The sequence below is a fragment of the Neopelma chrysocephalum genome, unplaced genomic scaffold, assembly GCF_003984885.1.
Source record: "Neopelma chrysocephalum unplaced genomic scaffold, ASM398488v2 Primary Assembly neopelma1_42, whole genome shotgun sequence".
NCBI lineage: Eukaryota > Metazoa > Chordata > Aves > Passeriformes > Pipridae > Neopelma > Neopelma chrysocephalum.
The window spans coordinates 1,920,402-1,936,048 of record NW_020897700.1 but is presented as its reverse complement, the minus strand read 5'-3'; the positions used below and the strand labels follow the sequence as shown (position 1 = coordinate 1,936,048).

General features: G+C 37.3%; 1 protein-coding gene across 13 annotated transcripts in view; it reads left to right on the top strand.

The window, feature by feature from the left end:
- FRYL (FRY like transcription coactivator) overlaps positions 1–15,647 on the top strand; it is a 163,882-nt gene that overhangs the window by 11,365 nt on the left and 136,870 nt on the right. For 12 of the 13 annotated variants that reach the window (XR_003533157.1, XM_027676349.1, XM_027676350.1 and 9 more), the window contains exon 1: positions 14,708–14,964. Coding sequence is in view for 11 of the 13 variants with exons in the window: in XM_027676349.1 (XP_027532150.1) it covers positions 14,787–14,964 (178 nt within the window). In the remaining 2 variants the exon portion in view is untranslated. Of the gene's footprint in view, positions 1–1,717; positions 1,927–14,707; positions 14,965–15,647 lie in introns of those variants that run through there. The other variant, XM_027676348.1, reaches the window with a different exon arrangement.

Genomic DNA, 15,647 nt, shown 5'->3' with positions numbered 1-15,647 from the left:
ATGTAGTTGTATGTGCTTGCTCAGAAGGCAGCAAGCAAGGAAGCCTGTAAACTGAATGGATTACGTATCTATGAATGTATGTTTTGCTTGAGATAGTGAGCTAAAATGTCAACATACGCCAGGGTGGATTTCTCTTTGGGTATTCTTTCAGTTTTATGGAGGGTAATGTGTCATGGGTTTGATTTTGTTGAAGTGCTGTTCACAGCGAGTGTACTTGGGGGCAGCAGTTAAAAGGACAACTGACACACACTTTTGAACTGGGGTGGATGTAAGGTTTGGCATGAATTGATTTAAACTACTACTTACCTTTTCTAAAAAAGGGCAAAAAGAAGAGAAAAAAGCGAACAGTACAATTTATTGATGTAGGTAGGATGAAAGACCATATGTTTCTGCTGCTCAGAAAGCAATATTGACTTGCCCTAATTGTCTGAAGAAGTAAGAACGATGCTCATTTGATGCACTGCACTGTCAATTGCACAAACTGCAGAAAACAGTTGATATTTTTATGAAGGAGTTGTGAAATTTAACAGTTAAAATTCAGAGTCAGAATTTTATCTGCCTTTAAACACTTCCATTTGTAACTGGTCAAATCTTTAAAACACTTGACTTGCTTTTTCAAGAAATTTTGTAATATGTTCCCAATTTATGTATAAACATCAGCTTGCATTCTATTTGCAAAAGTTTATATCATTTCTTTGCTTGTCTCAGAAGTCTCACTTTTAAACTTTCTTTCATATCTTAGAATCTTCCGGATGTGGCTTTTTACTTTTAGACTGCACTTATGTGGGTCTCTCTTTTGTATTTTTGGAAGTACTAATTAAGAAGTAGAACAAACTGTACATAAAAGAATTGGTGATGATTGAATGGTTCACACATCCTTAAAGGAAACTAGTACATTTGTATTGCATCAGAGCACTGATAAAGTCATGTTGGATGTACAGGCTTTTTTTACATACCTGGAATTGTTCAGGCTATGAATTTTAAAAAGAAGAAAAAAATTTTCCCCATATAAACTAGCTGATCTGATGTGGTGGATTACTGCTGCACGTTGAAACTCGAGTAGTTAAAAGTGTTTGATCTGCCTTCCGGGTGGAATTAAAAATACTAAAGTGCTTTTGCTATAGTTTGGTGCTATAGGAGAGCAAAACCAGACTGCTGCTTAGGCAAGTTGTGGCAAGTATGTCAGTTGCATACATACTTCTGTTGTGAAGGAATCTCCAAAAGTTCTCAAGGCTTTGTTAGGGAGACACAGCTGAAATATTATTTGTTTCTTTTTCTAACCACATCCCTGTGCTAACTGAGCAGAGGAAAAAAAAACAAACCAAGAAAAATCTCAAAAGAACTAAGTAAAAGGACTAATATGAAAAAAATTATTAAGGATGACTTGCATCTGAGAGTGATTATAAATATGATTAATAAAAATGTTTGTAATTAAAGTGCAACTAAAATGAAAATAAATAATGGACACACGCAGAATATGCTGAGTGTGGGAAAGTGTTATTTTGATGTTGATTTTAATTTTTCTTTTATGGGGAAGAAATCATTAAGAATCATTAGCTTCTGAGCAGAACAGCAATTCTGAAGACACATGTAACAGATTTTTATTGCTTATAAATTTTCAATGAAAAATTCAGAATTCTAAAGCATTTGCAAAATGCTGACTTCTCTATGGAGTAAATATCTAAGGTTTGACTGGTTTTTCTCACTTTCTTTTCAGAGTTCTGTACTTCATTTGTTTGTACTGTGTTTGGAGACCTTTCTCCAGTATTTGCCTACGTACCATCCAACTTGTAGCTGTTTACATCTAGTTGTCTGCTCTCACATCTCCAAGCACCCATTGGACTAGGGGGAAAATGTCTTGATGGATCCATCCTAAGTGTGATATGCAAACAGCTCTCGTCAGTGGTTAACAATGGCTTCTAAGTGGTAAGATCTTTTCCACAATACTGTCATAAATACATTTTCAAGTACCTTTTTCCGTTTTTGCTTAGGTCTTTGTTATCTAGATTGTACTGTTAACACACTTTGAACTACTGCTTCAGATATCGATTACCTGAATAGAAGACTGTCTGTATTTTGTTAAATCAAATAATAACATTTAATTTAACACAGTGTAGTAAGTGACCATGACCAAAAGTGAATGTCTAAGGAAGAGGTTAAGAACAGGGCAAATAGCCTCCCAGTCATCTGCAGCCTGGGGACTTCCAAAGCCAGTGTGGTTTCTGAACACTTAGTAAATCTCGAATTGTACACTTAGTAATTGTTTTGTATAATTTCTGTATGTTCAACAATTCTCTGGTTTTTTTCTCAAGCTTCAGTGCTCTCTGCAAATCGTAGTCGGCGCGAGCAGAGCCCTCCCTCCTTTGGGATGTGCGGGCGGGTGTCTGCGCTCTGCTCCCTTGTGGGTGAAGCCCGGTACTGCAATTCATTAGCAAAGGCAGCCATAGAATCATGGAAAGGTTTGGGTTGGAAGGGACCTTAAAGATCACCCAGTCCCTTAGTCAACGTTCTAATTCCTAAGTCAATGCCTTATATAGATGCTTTTTTTCTTTGCTGCTTTTCACGTAAGGATTCCAGTAGGAAATAGTTATGTACTGATGTCAAGCACAGGGCAACTATTGACGATTAAAGCACTTCTGAGCTGAAATGAGTATGGATAGATCCAACCAACATCCAGACTGTCCATCAAAAGTAATGTAATGCACTGCTCTTCTATAGGCAAATAGTAAAACTGATAGACTGTACTTCTTTTTGGCCTTTGAGAACAGAGGCCAGAATTGATGTGACAGGAGGAAAATATTAATGTGCAGTAGTTTATATGGTGTTTGCTATGTGGACTTCAGTATTCAAGACATTTTGTAATTAATTACATATTTTATATTATTACTTTATAGAATGTAATAGGATATTTTATGATCTATTGTTATCTAGTTGTCATTAGTAATTAGAATATTATATATTCTATAATATTTTCTCATAGCTCTGGCTTTCCTTTATTTTGTATTGTTGTATGTGTTCTTTACAGGAGAACTATATAATAAAATAGAGTTTGAACGTATGTTAAGATCTGCCATTGAATCATCTCCAATGTATCATATATTGTTTGCCTCTGTCACTGATTTTCATTTCTAATTATATAACATTCTGACTTGCTTCACTGTAGTGTGTTAAATTTTATACCATAATTATTTTTGTTCTGATGTATGTATTCTTTCTCTCACAAGTTAATAAATTTGTTGCGCGGAAGTTTACTTTGAACCTCCATATCTTTCTATTGCTTAAGGCAGGCAAATACCTTTTTTAGGATTAGAGTAGGAACTCCAAATCTATCTTTTAAATGAAATAAAAAAATGGAGACAGAGTTTGAGGACAGTATAATTTTTTACTGTAAGTTGTTCTCGTGTGGAGGCTTATCATGCTTTGGACAACTCTAGTTCTACCTCACATTAAAAGTTTTTAGAGATTATTTGTTTCTAGGTGTCTGTATGTTTATATAGAAAATGTGCTCCAGTTACAAACATCAAGTGTTCAAGGTCAAATTGTGTAGTTTTTCCTTATTGGGAACAAGGCTGTTCAGTGCTAATCTAGTTTTTGGAATACTTTTCAGTAATTATTGTGCTTTCTGTGCTTCCTGCTAAACATTTAAAAGGCAATCAGGTAGTAGGTTTAAAACACGTATTATTAGCATTGGGTCCGTAGCTTTTGTATCTATTGTTTGTCATCTGTATTAAAAGCCTACTGTGTTTTGTGTGGGCAATAAACATGTTTGGGGTTTTTTTTTTGGTGTGGCATTTTTTTTCCCCTCCCGCTTCAGCAAGAAGTAAAGACAAGTCATCTGTCAGGGTGTATTTTCCTGTAGAAGAATGAAGAGCAAGTTTTATCTCAAGTGCTTTCCTTCAAAAATATGTGTGATAAGGAAAAATAGTATATAGCTGGGAAAATGTGCCAACTGCCATTCTTCTGTGTTGCTCATTTACTCCCTGCAATCAGTTCCCTAATCAGCCTGGTTGCTCAGGACTCTATCCAGTTAGGTCTTGAAAACCTTACATGCCTTCTCTGTAAAATTGTCTGGAGCATCCGTTATGCTGAAAAGCATATTTCTATCTGTAAATGCAATTGCTGAACAGTATTCAGAACAATTAATGTGCCTGTCAATACTTGACAAGCATTTTTGCAAGTGTAGCATATAAGTTTGGGAAATTTTTTTCCAGCATGATTAAGGGAATAAAGGACCATCAAGAGTAGAAAAGTGTGGTGGTTTTTTTTTTTTTTTAAATTTTCTTTGTTCTTATTCTTTCTTTTTCTTCTCCTTAAATAATCATTTAGGATTAAAGCAGTACTTGGTACTTATGACCCTGGTCAGCAGTTTCATTAGCTGTGTCTATATAAATTCTAAAATGGATATTGCAAAACTAAATGGAAACATTTAAGTTCTTTCCTTATTACAAAGTTTCTATTAAGATATAGCTCAGTGGGATTCAGTGACTTTTAACAGGGCTTTTTGTGGGCTTTTCTCCCCCCACCTCCTGCTTCATTTGGACATTAGTTCTCGCTCTGAAGCCTGAATAGAGAGGGATGTTTCTGCTGAAGAGCTTTGAAGACCATACCTAATTGTAGTGACAAATGACTTGCAGAATGCCTCACACTCCCGTCCTCGCCTCACACTGGTGTCCTCGTTGTTCAAATAATCTGGAACATCTGAGGCACATCTACCAAATAAAACTCCAGAAGATGAAAATGCTAATAGGGACACTGAAGGGCTGCTTAATCTGTGAAGTGGGAAAGCTGTGTCTGTCAGACCAGAGGAGAAAAAAATCTGTTAAACCTGTCTAGTAGGATTTACCTTTGCCAGGATTCTTGGGACTTTGTACTACTTGTGTCTAGAAGGTCATGGGTTTTGTTTTTGGTTTTTGCTTCTATGGGACTTTTCTAGGCAACATTCAACATGCATAAAATTTCTGTTTTCAATATTTTGTAAAGCTTTTTCTTTTTGAACTTTTTGGCATGAAGAAACAGCTATGTATCTTGATAATGAATGACAAATTTTAATTTGATAAATATTTGTGACCGTATTTTTTTTATGTAATCCACTTCTATATTGAACATAATATAACAAGGCACTTCCAGTGGTGTTTTTTAACACCTAAAATGAAATACATTTGGCCTTCAAAGGGGCTAGACCTGTTGTGGATTTCTTTTAGAAGTCTCTCTATGCATCAGCAGGGAGGGGGTGGAAAAAGAAACTCTGTATGCTAAGTAATTTTGATTTTGGTTAACATTGCACTATTACAGCTCTTTATATCTATCTATATATAGAGAGAGACATACACACACAGCTCTCTGTATCTGTATCTGTCTTAAATCTTATTTTTAATGCTCTTTTTGATGAGACAGCTATTATACTACTGGTTGTGGAGATATTGCTTTTCTCCATTTGCAACCAGCAACTATTTACTTGAAAGCAATTCACTTGGAGAAGTGCTTAATTTAAAAGAAAGTGACTTATTCATCAAGGTCTAGAGTAACTGCACAAGTTACAAGCCTGTATTACAGTTTAAATATATGATATATAATGGAATGGAAACCAGAAGTCTTTAGGAAACTGGACAATGCTTATCCCTTGGCTCGTAACTAATGAAAACACTGTATGTCTTTAAACAAAACAAGTACTTCAAAGACCAGGAGACAATAATAGGCATTTTTTTCAGAGATTTGGGTGAACCACAAGTGATGCAGCTAGTTCTGATATCTCCCACGTAGCTGCTGAGCTTTCCTGTGGAAACTCTCTGTAAATTCCCCTCCCTTGTGCCTCTGCCCAGCCTGGCTTAACATATCCTGCCTCACTTGGCCCAGGGCACTTTCCATGTACAGTGTGCCACTGGTTGTGAAGTTCTTGCTTCTGCTGTCCTTAGCTCCTCCTCAGTAAAGTTCTGGCTCAGAAATGCCTTATGAAGTGCAGCAAGGCTCACTTCTGATGCAGACCTGATCCTTTGATTTGAGCCACATGCTAAAGAATGTAAGTATTCAGTCTAAAATGTACAGCAGAGCCAAGGAAGGAGTAACAGTGTTGTGTGAGGAAAGGAGCCCTCTCTTTTAGGTGTACTTCGCTACTATTCTTAATTTTAACCACATTTCATTGGCTTTTCTGTGTGAGTGATGAAAGCTAATCCTGGCGTGGACAAAATGACAGTCTTGACACCACTGCGTATTTACATTTGTAGACAGTCTGCTGGCTTAAAACAATTTCACTGTAAGCTGACCTGTGTGTGTTAAAAATGTGCATATAACTTTTTCTTCAGAGACTTCTTTTCCACTTTACCACACCATTAACTTGAAAAGAATGGATTTTTAAAAAAATTAATGATTAAGAAATTGAAAGCAGTAGAGTTGGATTTTTGGCCTTTTTCTAAAGGTGGAAGTAATTCTGGCCTTTGAAAGCTTTTTTTTTTTTTAAATAATCCTCCTGTCTTGCGCTATTAAAATTATTAGTCTTTTATTATTAAAAATCACAAGTGAAGAAAGCACTCAGGTCTTCTGTAGTCTTTCTGTTCTCATCAGATGACTGGAGCATCAAATTTTCTTTAAATAAAGGAATTCTTGCCTTCCTTGGTGATCATGTTCAGCTAGGTCCTTAAATTTCAGTGGCTTCCTCTTTCTGCTCTTCAGTGGCAGGTTATTTTTTTTCTTCTTGCTTCTAATACTAGCAGGGTTAACCTCTTCTTCAGATAGGTGTAATACAACAGCTCTCTTCCAAATCTAAATAAGGAATTTTTTCATAAATCTTTTATAATGCATGCTAATCTCACATACATTTCTTCTGGCATTAGAAATTGGAATAAGCTTTTTAATCTGATGATGCATGTGAGTTAAATGTACATCACTGCTATTTTGCCTTAATCTGTACTTTTGAAATTATCATTCAGGTCTGTCTGTTCTATAGATCAACCTTAATTTGTGGTACTTGAGAAGAACTACTAATATATGGAGGTGCTCTTTGAGCTTTTCTGTTGCCCCCAGGTGACTGTCAGAATGCCTGAGCAGTGGAGCTTGTGTGTAGAAGCAGTGACTTTGCCTTGATTGCTGTCTTTTAAAGGAAAGTGTTCACTTGCCTTCTGAAGCTGCACAGTTAGTGTGCTGTGCATTTCTTGTTTCTTTTTTTAATTTTATTTATTTGTGGTGGTCTTATTTACCTTTCTACAATTTTATAAGCTTTTCTGTGATAATATGACTATATTTAGCAAGCAAACCTGTATGGGCGTGCATAAGTACATAAATGTTTCACACAGCATAAAAATGGAAGTTTTCTCTCGGGTGACTCAACAATTTGCGAGGTTAGGTTCATTCCTCTTTCTATGTATTTGCTTACTTAGTGACTTTGATGTACTGAGGAGTCGTAATTCTAGCAGAGCATTTAGCATCTGTGTTTACTTATTTGCTAATAAGAAAAAAATTGTTGGCTTTTAAACTTATTTTTCCTTTTTTTCTTTCCTGCTTACTAGAAACATTTTTGGACCTTAATTTAGTACCTAACTTAGTTGGACCTGTTTCATCTCAAGTATGTTGCAGCATTCCAAATAGGAAGATTAAACAAGATTTCATCCAACTGGAAGTTAGAATTTCATCTTACACTGGAAGTTAGAATTTCCTCTCCTGTGCTCAAAACCCCGTAACCAAACCTTGCCAAACCTGAATTATATCTATTCTCTTTCCTTTATAGAAATTATAAAAGTACAAATTCCCTGCCATTTTTTTTCTAGGTGGATTTTTTTTACTAGGTTGAGTTTAAATTTCTACTTTTCTTTTTTGCCATGCATATAAACTTTCTGTGGCCACGTTTCAAAAACTCTATTAATTTTGAAAGGGAATAACTAAAATAGATGAGAGTAGATGAATGCTATGTAAACCAAGACAGAACCTGTATTTAATGTAGATGTTGAGAAGTTTTTCATTGGTATTGAAAACTGAGCTTATGCTGTGAACTTGGTAAGTGTGCTTTTTTTTTTTTAATAATAGAAACTATAGAGAAAAGACACAATGAAAAAAGGATGGTAGTTTCCACAGGTCAGTAACATTTTAAACATGCCTGCCTTGTATAAAATTTAAGCACTAAACTAAGATTAGGTCAGACTTGGTAAGGGAAGCAAGATAAAACATGCTGTATGTGCTTTTAGGATTGGAATGAAGGTTATTTTGAACAGGGCTTTCCCTGGCCATTTGACTTTTATGCTTTGGGCATGATTTTGAAAGTTGACCATTCAAACACAAAGAAATTCTTCTACAGAGGTGTACTTTCATGTAGCATGAGAGAAACTCTTAACAGAAACAGTGACAGTGGCTGTGAAAACCATCAACTAAATAGGCCAAATATTGTTTAAGAAGTGTATGCTGAACCACTGTCCTTGAGTAATTCTGGAAATGTATGTGTGTGCTTGGTCTCTGGTTATCCCTTACTGTCTATGTTCTGATTGTTTTATGCATTAACGGTTGGCAATTCTTTTTCTGTAAACCACTTAAAAAGCTTTTGATAAAGGTTTTCAGGTCTCAATTCCTTCGAGATCCAATTTCATAGCAGTGTTGCCGTTGCTGTTCTGGCTCACTGGAAGCTGTTCTACAGACTCTTTGGTTTTGAAATGTTGTTTATTTTAATGCCCTTTGCATGGAGATATCAACATCATGATTGTCATAATTCACTTTGATCATTTTATAAGGGAAAAAAATCTGGCCACTTTGTTACGAGATTGTATAATGATGTCTTCTCTTGGTGTTTCTACTTGCATTGAAATGGGTATGATTCAGGTTATGTGCTGCTGCAAGTTCTAATTTGAAGAAAAATCCACTAGTGGAAGAAATTCATAGTTTTGGAGGATCTTGTGGGATATATCAGTACTTGGAACAAGCAAGAGGTTAGCAACAGGAAGCCCAGATCCTTATCCTGACTGAGGATTGTAGAAGTTGTGGGATAGACAATACCTTGATCTTCTCAGGAACTCCTAATGAGTTCAGGAAAGCATGTATTCTTGCATGCAAGTTCAAGATAAGAATAGTTAAAATTTAATATATAAATGGTAAAAATTTTGGGGCTTTTTTATGAAACAGAATAATATTGTATTCAGTCAGTGAACATAACAGTTCCTATTCAGCTGCTGATGGGTATATTTTAATGCTTCATTTCTACTTGTATTTCACTTCTACTAATGCTGAATAATTAAAGCCAAGCTCTGAAAAACTCAAATCACTGCAGAAATCCTCAGTCTTCCAAGGAAAAAGCCCCCACAACTTGCTAAAAAAGGATCTCCAACCCCCCATACACAGCAAATACCGCTTAAATGATGGGAAAAAAAGCAAAACTTTTTACCAAGAGCTGCCTGTTGTTAGTTTCATTTCTCAGGAAACAGCTAGACTTCCTCTAAGAAAAGCATGGGGACAACCAAAACTACTTGCATGTGTACATTAAAGAAGCAATAAAATGAAACTATAGAAAGATTAAATGACTTAGCTTTAAAGTATTTAGTATACAAAATAAGAGCTACAAGAGGTTTACACTGACGTAGATAGTTTGTTGTAAAATTGTATGTTGCTTTGTCCCTGCTTATAGTGGTCCTTAGGTTTTTCTTCTGTGAAATTACATTAATTGAACTGAACCAAGAAAACCATTAATTCCAAGTAGCTTGGGAATTAACTGTAATGTATGAGTTAAAGTTATATGTAAGATAGCCTCTTACCCTAAATATATTTTAAAAGTTTGAAACTTTCTGACATGCAAAGTTAATTCCTTTAAATATATTCCTTACAAGTGGCTAGTGCAAACTGCTAAAAGGTGAGATGACACCACAAAATGACAAATTAACTGTTTTCTCCTTGTGCATGTGTTTTTCTAGGTTCTGTTGTTTGTTCAATTTTCTGTATTTAAAAGATACACGTGACTGTTATTGTTCTAAAGCAAAAAAGCCTGCCATTTAAAAAAAAATGCAGCATATACAGAAGAAGAAATGGGGTTTGTCTTCCCTATCTCAGCAGTCTTTTGTGGGAAATTATGATAATGTCCTGCTAATTGGCTAGAAGGTATAACACAGATGTCCAGTATCTGTGTTACCTCTCATGAGTTTAATGCAGGTGTGTGAATTTATACTTCCAAACTGGATTGAAGGTTCAATTTCTGACTATTGGAGGAGGAATAATTTTGATATGTTGTTTTGTCCTACCAACGTGGTCCCGTTGCTGAGAACCTGGGAGAAAACACAGGTTCTGTGTGCCAACAGATGTGCCACACTATAGCAGTGTTTATCTAAAGGGGAGATTGTAGAATCGTTCAGGTTGGAAAAGACCTTTAAATCATTAGGTTCAGAAGGTTTGCAGTGTGAACTTCCACCTTGCTGGCATAGGAAACGCCTCCAGCCGCCGCCTCTGCCGGCGGGGTCGTACCAATAGTTGTTGAGGAACACACTCAGCGCAGGTAGCTCAGTCTGCAGCTGCGGGTTGAGCTCTGGGGGGACAGGAGCCCGAGGCAAGAGGCCGTGAAGCTCCCGACCCTTCGCATAACAAAGAGCACGGGGACCTGTGGCACCGGCCAGGTGACCCGCACACTCAAAGACACAGCAGGAGCCGAGGGCTCAGCTGGAAAACCCCAAATTAGACTGCGAGGCTGTAAAAGTTCCGGGTCCCTACTCGGAGGCACCAGCTCCAGCTGTTATTTTGTGATTTAGTTATTGGACCATGATTAAATTGTTTTAAGGATCTGGAGTCCATGGTCTGACACTCTGCTATGGAAAACCCGGGGCCGAGCCCTAAGGAAGCCTGACCTGACAGTGTGAGTGTGAAGTGTGTAGCTCCGAAGGGGCCTTAGTCCCAGCTCAGGTGGTGCGAGAGTGACGGCCAGAGTATAGCTCCTGGATGGTCCAACAGGGAAGTTTCCCTAGCGCGGCTGTGTTTTGGAACACGTGTTCCCACCATGCCAACCAGGCTAGCCTGAACTTGTCTTCTGTCCGTGCTGCAGGGGTCCGTGAAGTCGGGCGCAGTTCCCTTTTCTCCTGTGCCAGGGCCGTCTGTGCGGTACTGACAGGCGCATCCCTGTTGGCTCCGGCTCGCCGGGCTGGGCCGGGAGCTCGGGAGCTGGGGGAGGATGAGGAGGGTGGGGGGCGCGGCCTGGCCCCGCCGCCGGGCGGGGGCGCTGCGGGCAAAGCTGCGGAGCCGGGCGGGGGGCGCGGGGCTCCCACTTAGAACCTCGGCATTCCCTTCCGGCACAGCGATCCGGGGAAGCCCAGAGGGCACTGCGCTTCCTCCCGGCCTCCGAGCCCCCGGGATCTGTTTTACCATCTTATACGTTAGATATAAAGGAAGACTTTGCCCTCTCTCCGGCAGCAGGTAGGGCTGGGCTGGGCTGGCATTGCTCTGGTGGCATGGGGTAGTTGTAGAAACAACCTGTTACAAAGCTGCAGGTTTCCAGTGTACGCTTGGTCGGGAAGAGGCTTGTCAAATGCTGCATTGTTTATGGTCGGCTATAGGGCATCTAGACTGTCTTCTAAAATTGTATTTCCCAGTATGTTGTCAGGTTTGTAATTGTCTTTTAGTATTGTTATTGCTAATTTTGCCAATTCTAAGAATTCTCTAGATGTGAATTTCAAGTGACTTGCAAGTAGCTCCTTCTCACGTGGATCTTTCTTTCGTTGATTGTCTTCTGTTTTTTAAATGTTTCTCATTCTTGGGATGTTCCTTCATCAGCAGGTTCACTTGCTTCAGTGGAATTCCCATGTAGGTACTCTTCCTATGCACCCCTGTCAAACACCTTGGCTGTTCATGTCCTGAAAGACCTAACCCAAAGAGACATTGCTCTGAGAAGTGCTGTTACCCTGTGATCACTCCCTGGGTCTCCCAGTGTGGTATTTCTGCATGTTTCATGATCTGTTTGTAATCCCTTATGATGCGAAGTCCTGCTAATGTGGATTCCTGTTAGTGAGAGATGTGGAGCTCAGACATTATGTTGCACAGCAAGTGGTATAAACGTAGAGAACTGTGGCAAGGGAAGCCTGAATGACCTCAGCAGGCACTTCAGTGCAAAATCAGTCAACCTTTGAGTGTAATAGAAGTGAAATACGCATAGAAAGACATCAAAGGACTTACTGTAATGCAAATAATAATTCTATGTAAGAGCAAGTCTCCTATTTTTTTCTATTTAGAGGTTCCAGAATAACTGTTAAAATTTTTCAAATAAGTCTTTTTGTAAGCTGTTCTACTTAGTTTAAAGATTACTTTAGATATAATAATTGTAAGACTTCTCATGTTTTCTCCTGACACATTATCGGTAAAACTTGCTCAGATTGTATAAAAACCGCAATTGTACATTGAATTGTGTAAGAAGATGCTAAGAGCAAGTGTGAAGGAGGAGTGTATGTGAAATGACATAGGCAAAAACATAAGCCTTGTATCTTGGCTTTGTTTTTTACAAAATGCTGTTTTCATAGAATCTAATAAAGTATGTAAGACTTCTTGATGTCCTTCTCTTAAGAGTCAAACAAAAGCCATCCTGAAGGAAAAATCAGTCAAAAGCTTTGTGATACATCTGTGTTGTATAAGCTTTATTAGTTTATCAAGTTTAATCTTGAAATATAATCATGTATATGGAGAGTGGGTTTTATTCCTTGCTTGTGGTTTTTTTGTTTATCCTATTACTTGAAAGGCTGCTAAGTTTTCTCATTTAAAAATGTATAGTTTAAACCCTTAATTTTTTTAAAATTCATGGCTAATTCACATATGCTACATGTTGTGTAAAAACTCACACCTTATGCATTTAATGCAAGTGATACATGAGGTACTTGCACTTCACCTGTCAACTCCACCCTGTGTCCACATGCGTAATAAAACCTTCAGTGTGGTTAAGAGCACTTTGATATCTAGTTTGAACCTTTCAGAGTGTGTTTGTTAGGTACAAAGCAAAATATCTTATTACCCCATCTTTGCAAACTGTAGTTTGGCAGGTGGATGGCTGGAAGCATTCTCATTTACACAGAAGCATCTGAATTTCTCTCTTGTTCCCAAATGCTAGAAACTGCAAAGTAGGTTTGTGGCAAGATTTCAAGGGCAAAAAAAGAAATTCTATTGAAAAAATAATGCTGTTATGAATAAATGATTGCTTGAGGTTGTAAGTAACTTATAATCTTTGATAATCACAAATTGTCTTTGTGATATCTTTATTATTTGTTCTGAAAACTCATAAAGCACTTTTCTTCTGTGTAACTCTTTTTGTATTAGTGGGAAAAATACTGTGAATAAAATCATTATAGGGAGAATTTTCTGCTTGATCTCTCTGTAGGAAGTAATATTCTAGCAATGTGTCTTTTATGATAAGGTCAGAATTTTGTAGTCATCTACAGTGAAAAAATTGTGTAGACATTTACTCATTTACAAGCGGACTATGGACCAACTTGAACATTGGGAGATTTTAATGCAGTTTTGAATAGAAAAGCTGTCCTATTTTATCGGTCTGTGTAGAACTTGAAAAATGTCTTAGGTGGCAACTTTAAGGAACTTCTTCAAGTTGTGGCATTCTGAACCACAGACATGACAGAGTAAGACTGGTAACTTAATGCAGTTGAGTAGCCCCTTGTAAGCACTGAACTACTGAAACTCTGAGGTCTGAAACAGGTTATTCTGTTTTTTTTCTTTTTAAGACCTGGACAACAGTAATGAATTTCAGATTAAATACCTTCTTTTAAGGACTGTATATAGTGTATATGCTTCATGTGTAGCTTGGATAATTATGTTGAGTGCTTTCAGCAATGTCTTGGACACTGAGCTGCTTTCATAAAAATTACAGGTGCATGTAGGCTGCCACTGACCTGTTGAGTATTGGTGGATTTCCTCTAAGTCTACCATCTTTGGCGGCAAATGAGGTGGGAATTCTGTCTGTATTCTGGTATTCTGTTTGTGAATCTCCACTCCAACTCCTGTGAATAAAAGAATACTTCAAATTGAAAAATGATACATATTTTATTCCCAATTGTAGAGAGCCTTAAGGAATGCTCCTCTATGCTAATATATCCCTTTTTTTTCCTTCGTGAGCTCTCTGTAATGTCTTCTTTAAGCTAAATATAAAACAACGCTTAAACTTCCCCAAATAAAAAACCAGGCTAAACCAGGCACATAAGGAGAAGTAGCTCTAGGGATAAAGTGGATGTTTGGACAAAAATTGTCAGGTTATTTCTGTACTTGTAGTTTTCTGGAAGATGGTGTGAGTATTTTAAGTGGTAAAAATAGCATCAGAGTCTCTACAAAACACAACTTCATAGAAGACAGAATATCTTAGTAGTTAAAACTACGTGAGAATACAAATGGTGATGTTAGACGCTTTGTTAAGCTGGTGTATAGACATTCTGAGTGATAAGTGTAATCTTTCAAATACAGATGAATACTGTACACTTGATGAAAATTAAGAGCTATTGAACTCTGTCAGATAGGAATTTGAAAATGTGTTGTGAATTTTCTTAGTGCTTAAAATGTTGCAGTGCTAAATACAGTTTCTTCTAGGCGTGCAGAGTTTAGCATACATTGGTTAATATATAGACTTGTTGTTGTTTGGTTTTCTTATCAGTCCACACAGTTAGATGTCTTTAAAATCTGCCTTGGAGCAGCTGGCTGCCAGCTGACGTGCTGGTGTTGGCACCACCCAGGTTTAACGTGACATCACTAGGAGTTCTACCTCTGTGCTCAAGGAAGTTGATATGGGAGCCACGCTCTAATGTGGAGCTAAACTGCTGAATTTAGTAAATGCTGAGAACACAGGGCATGTAAAAATGGAATTCCTGAAAAAAATTGTTCCAACTGTTGTTTCTGGTGATGTAGTTCCGAATGTTGGGAGTACTGCCCATGAAAGCTCTCCAAGGCTACTGAAGATGAGACGTGTCAGGCTGTTTTCATTGGGACAGACAATAGATGAAGACGAAGAGACACATGTTTTACATCCTGATTACAGTATGTATCCATGTCATCAACCTGGTAAAAACTGATCTCTAATATTTTTCTTCAGATCATGATTATTTTGCTAAATTGACAAATTTGGTTAAAAAAAAGCCTTTTTTATCCGAGTTACTATGATAGTGGCACCTTTAGCTTTAGAACTGTTTTATTGTTGTCACACTGTCATTTGTTAGTGACTTATTTGGAAGTAATTTTACAGGATTTCTAATGTTCTCTGTGTCTTTGCATTCCTGTGTGACTTTTTTTCCTCTTTTTGGGATAAGAATTTCTGTTTAAGTTTTTAAACTATAATGTAGCTAAGATTAGGTGCTAAGAGTTGTCTAGACAGAAGAGTGTTACAGAGAGATCTGTGACTGTAGTGCAGGGTGTGAGTTTTGTGTCACCTTTTCTCTCCCTGTTTTTCAAATCCGCTAAGTTTTTAAAGGCTTTCCTTTTAACAGTTTTTTCATCTCAAGACTGTATACATTTTCCTTTTTTAGTGTTTTGAGGATTGCACATTTTAAATAAACATAATATATAAATAAGTCAAGGTTAAATATGGACGTTGTATAGAGAATTTTTTACTTAAGAACATGAGTAAGCTTGTTTGTATGAAGATTTCTTTTATTTTTAATTTTTTTTTACTACCTGTTAATGTCTAAATATTGTGGTGTATTGTGCTAATAAAAAGTAGAACT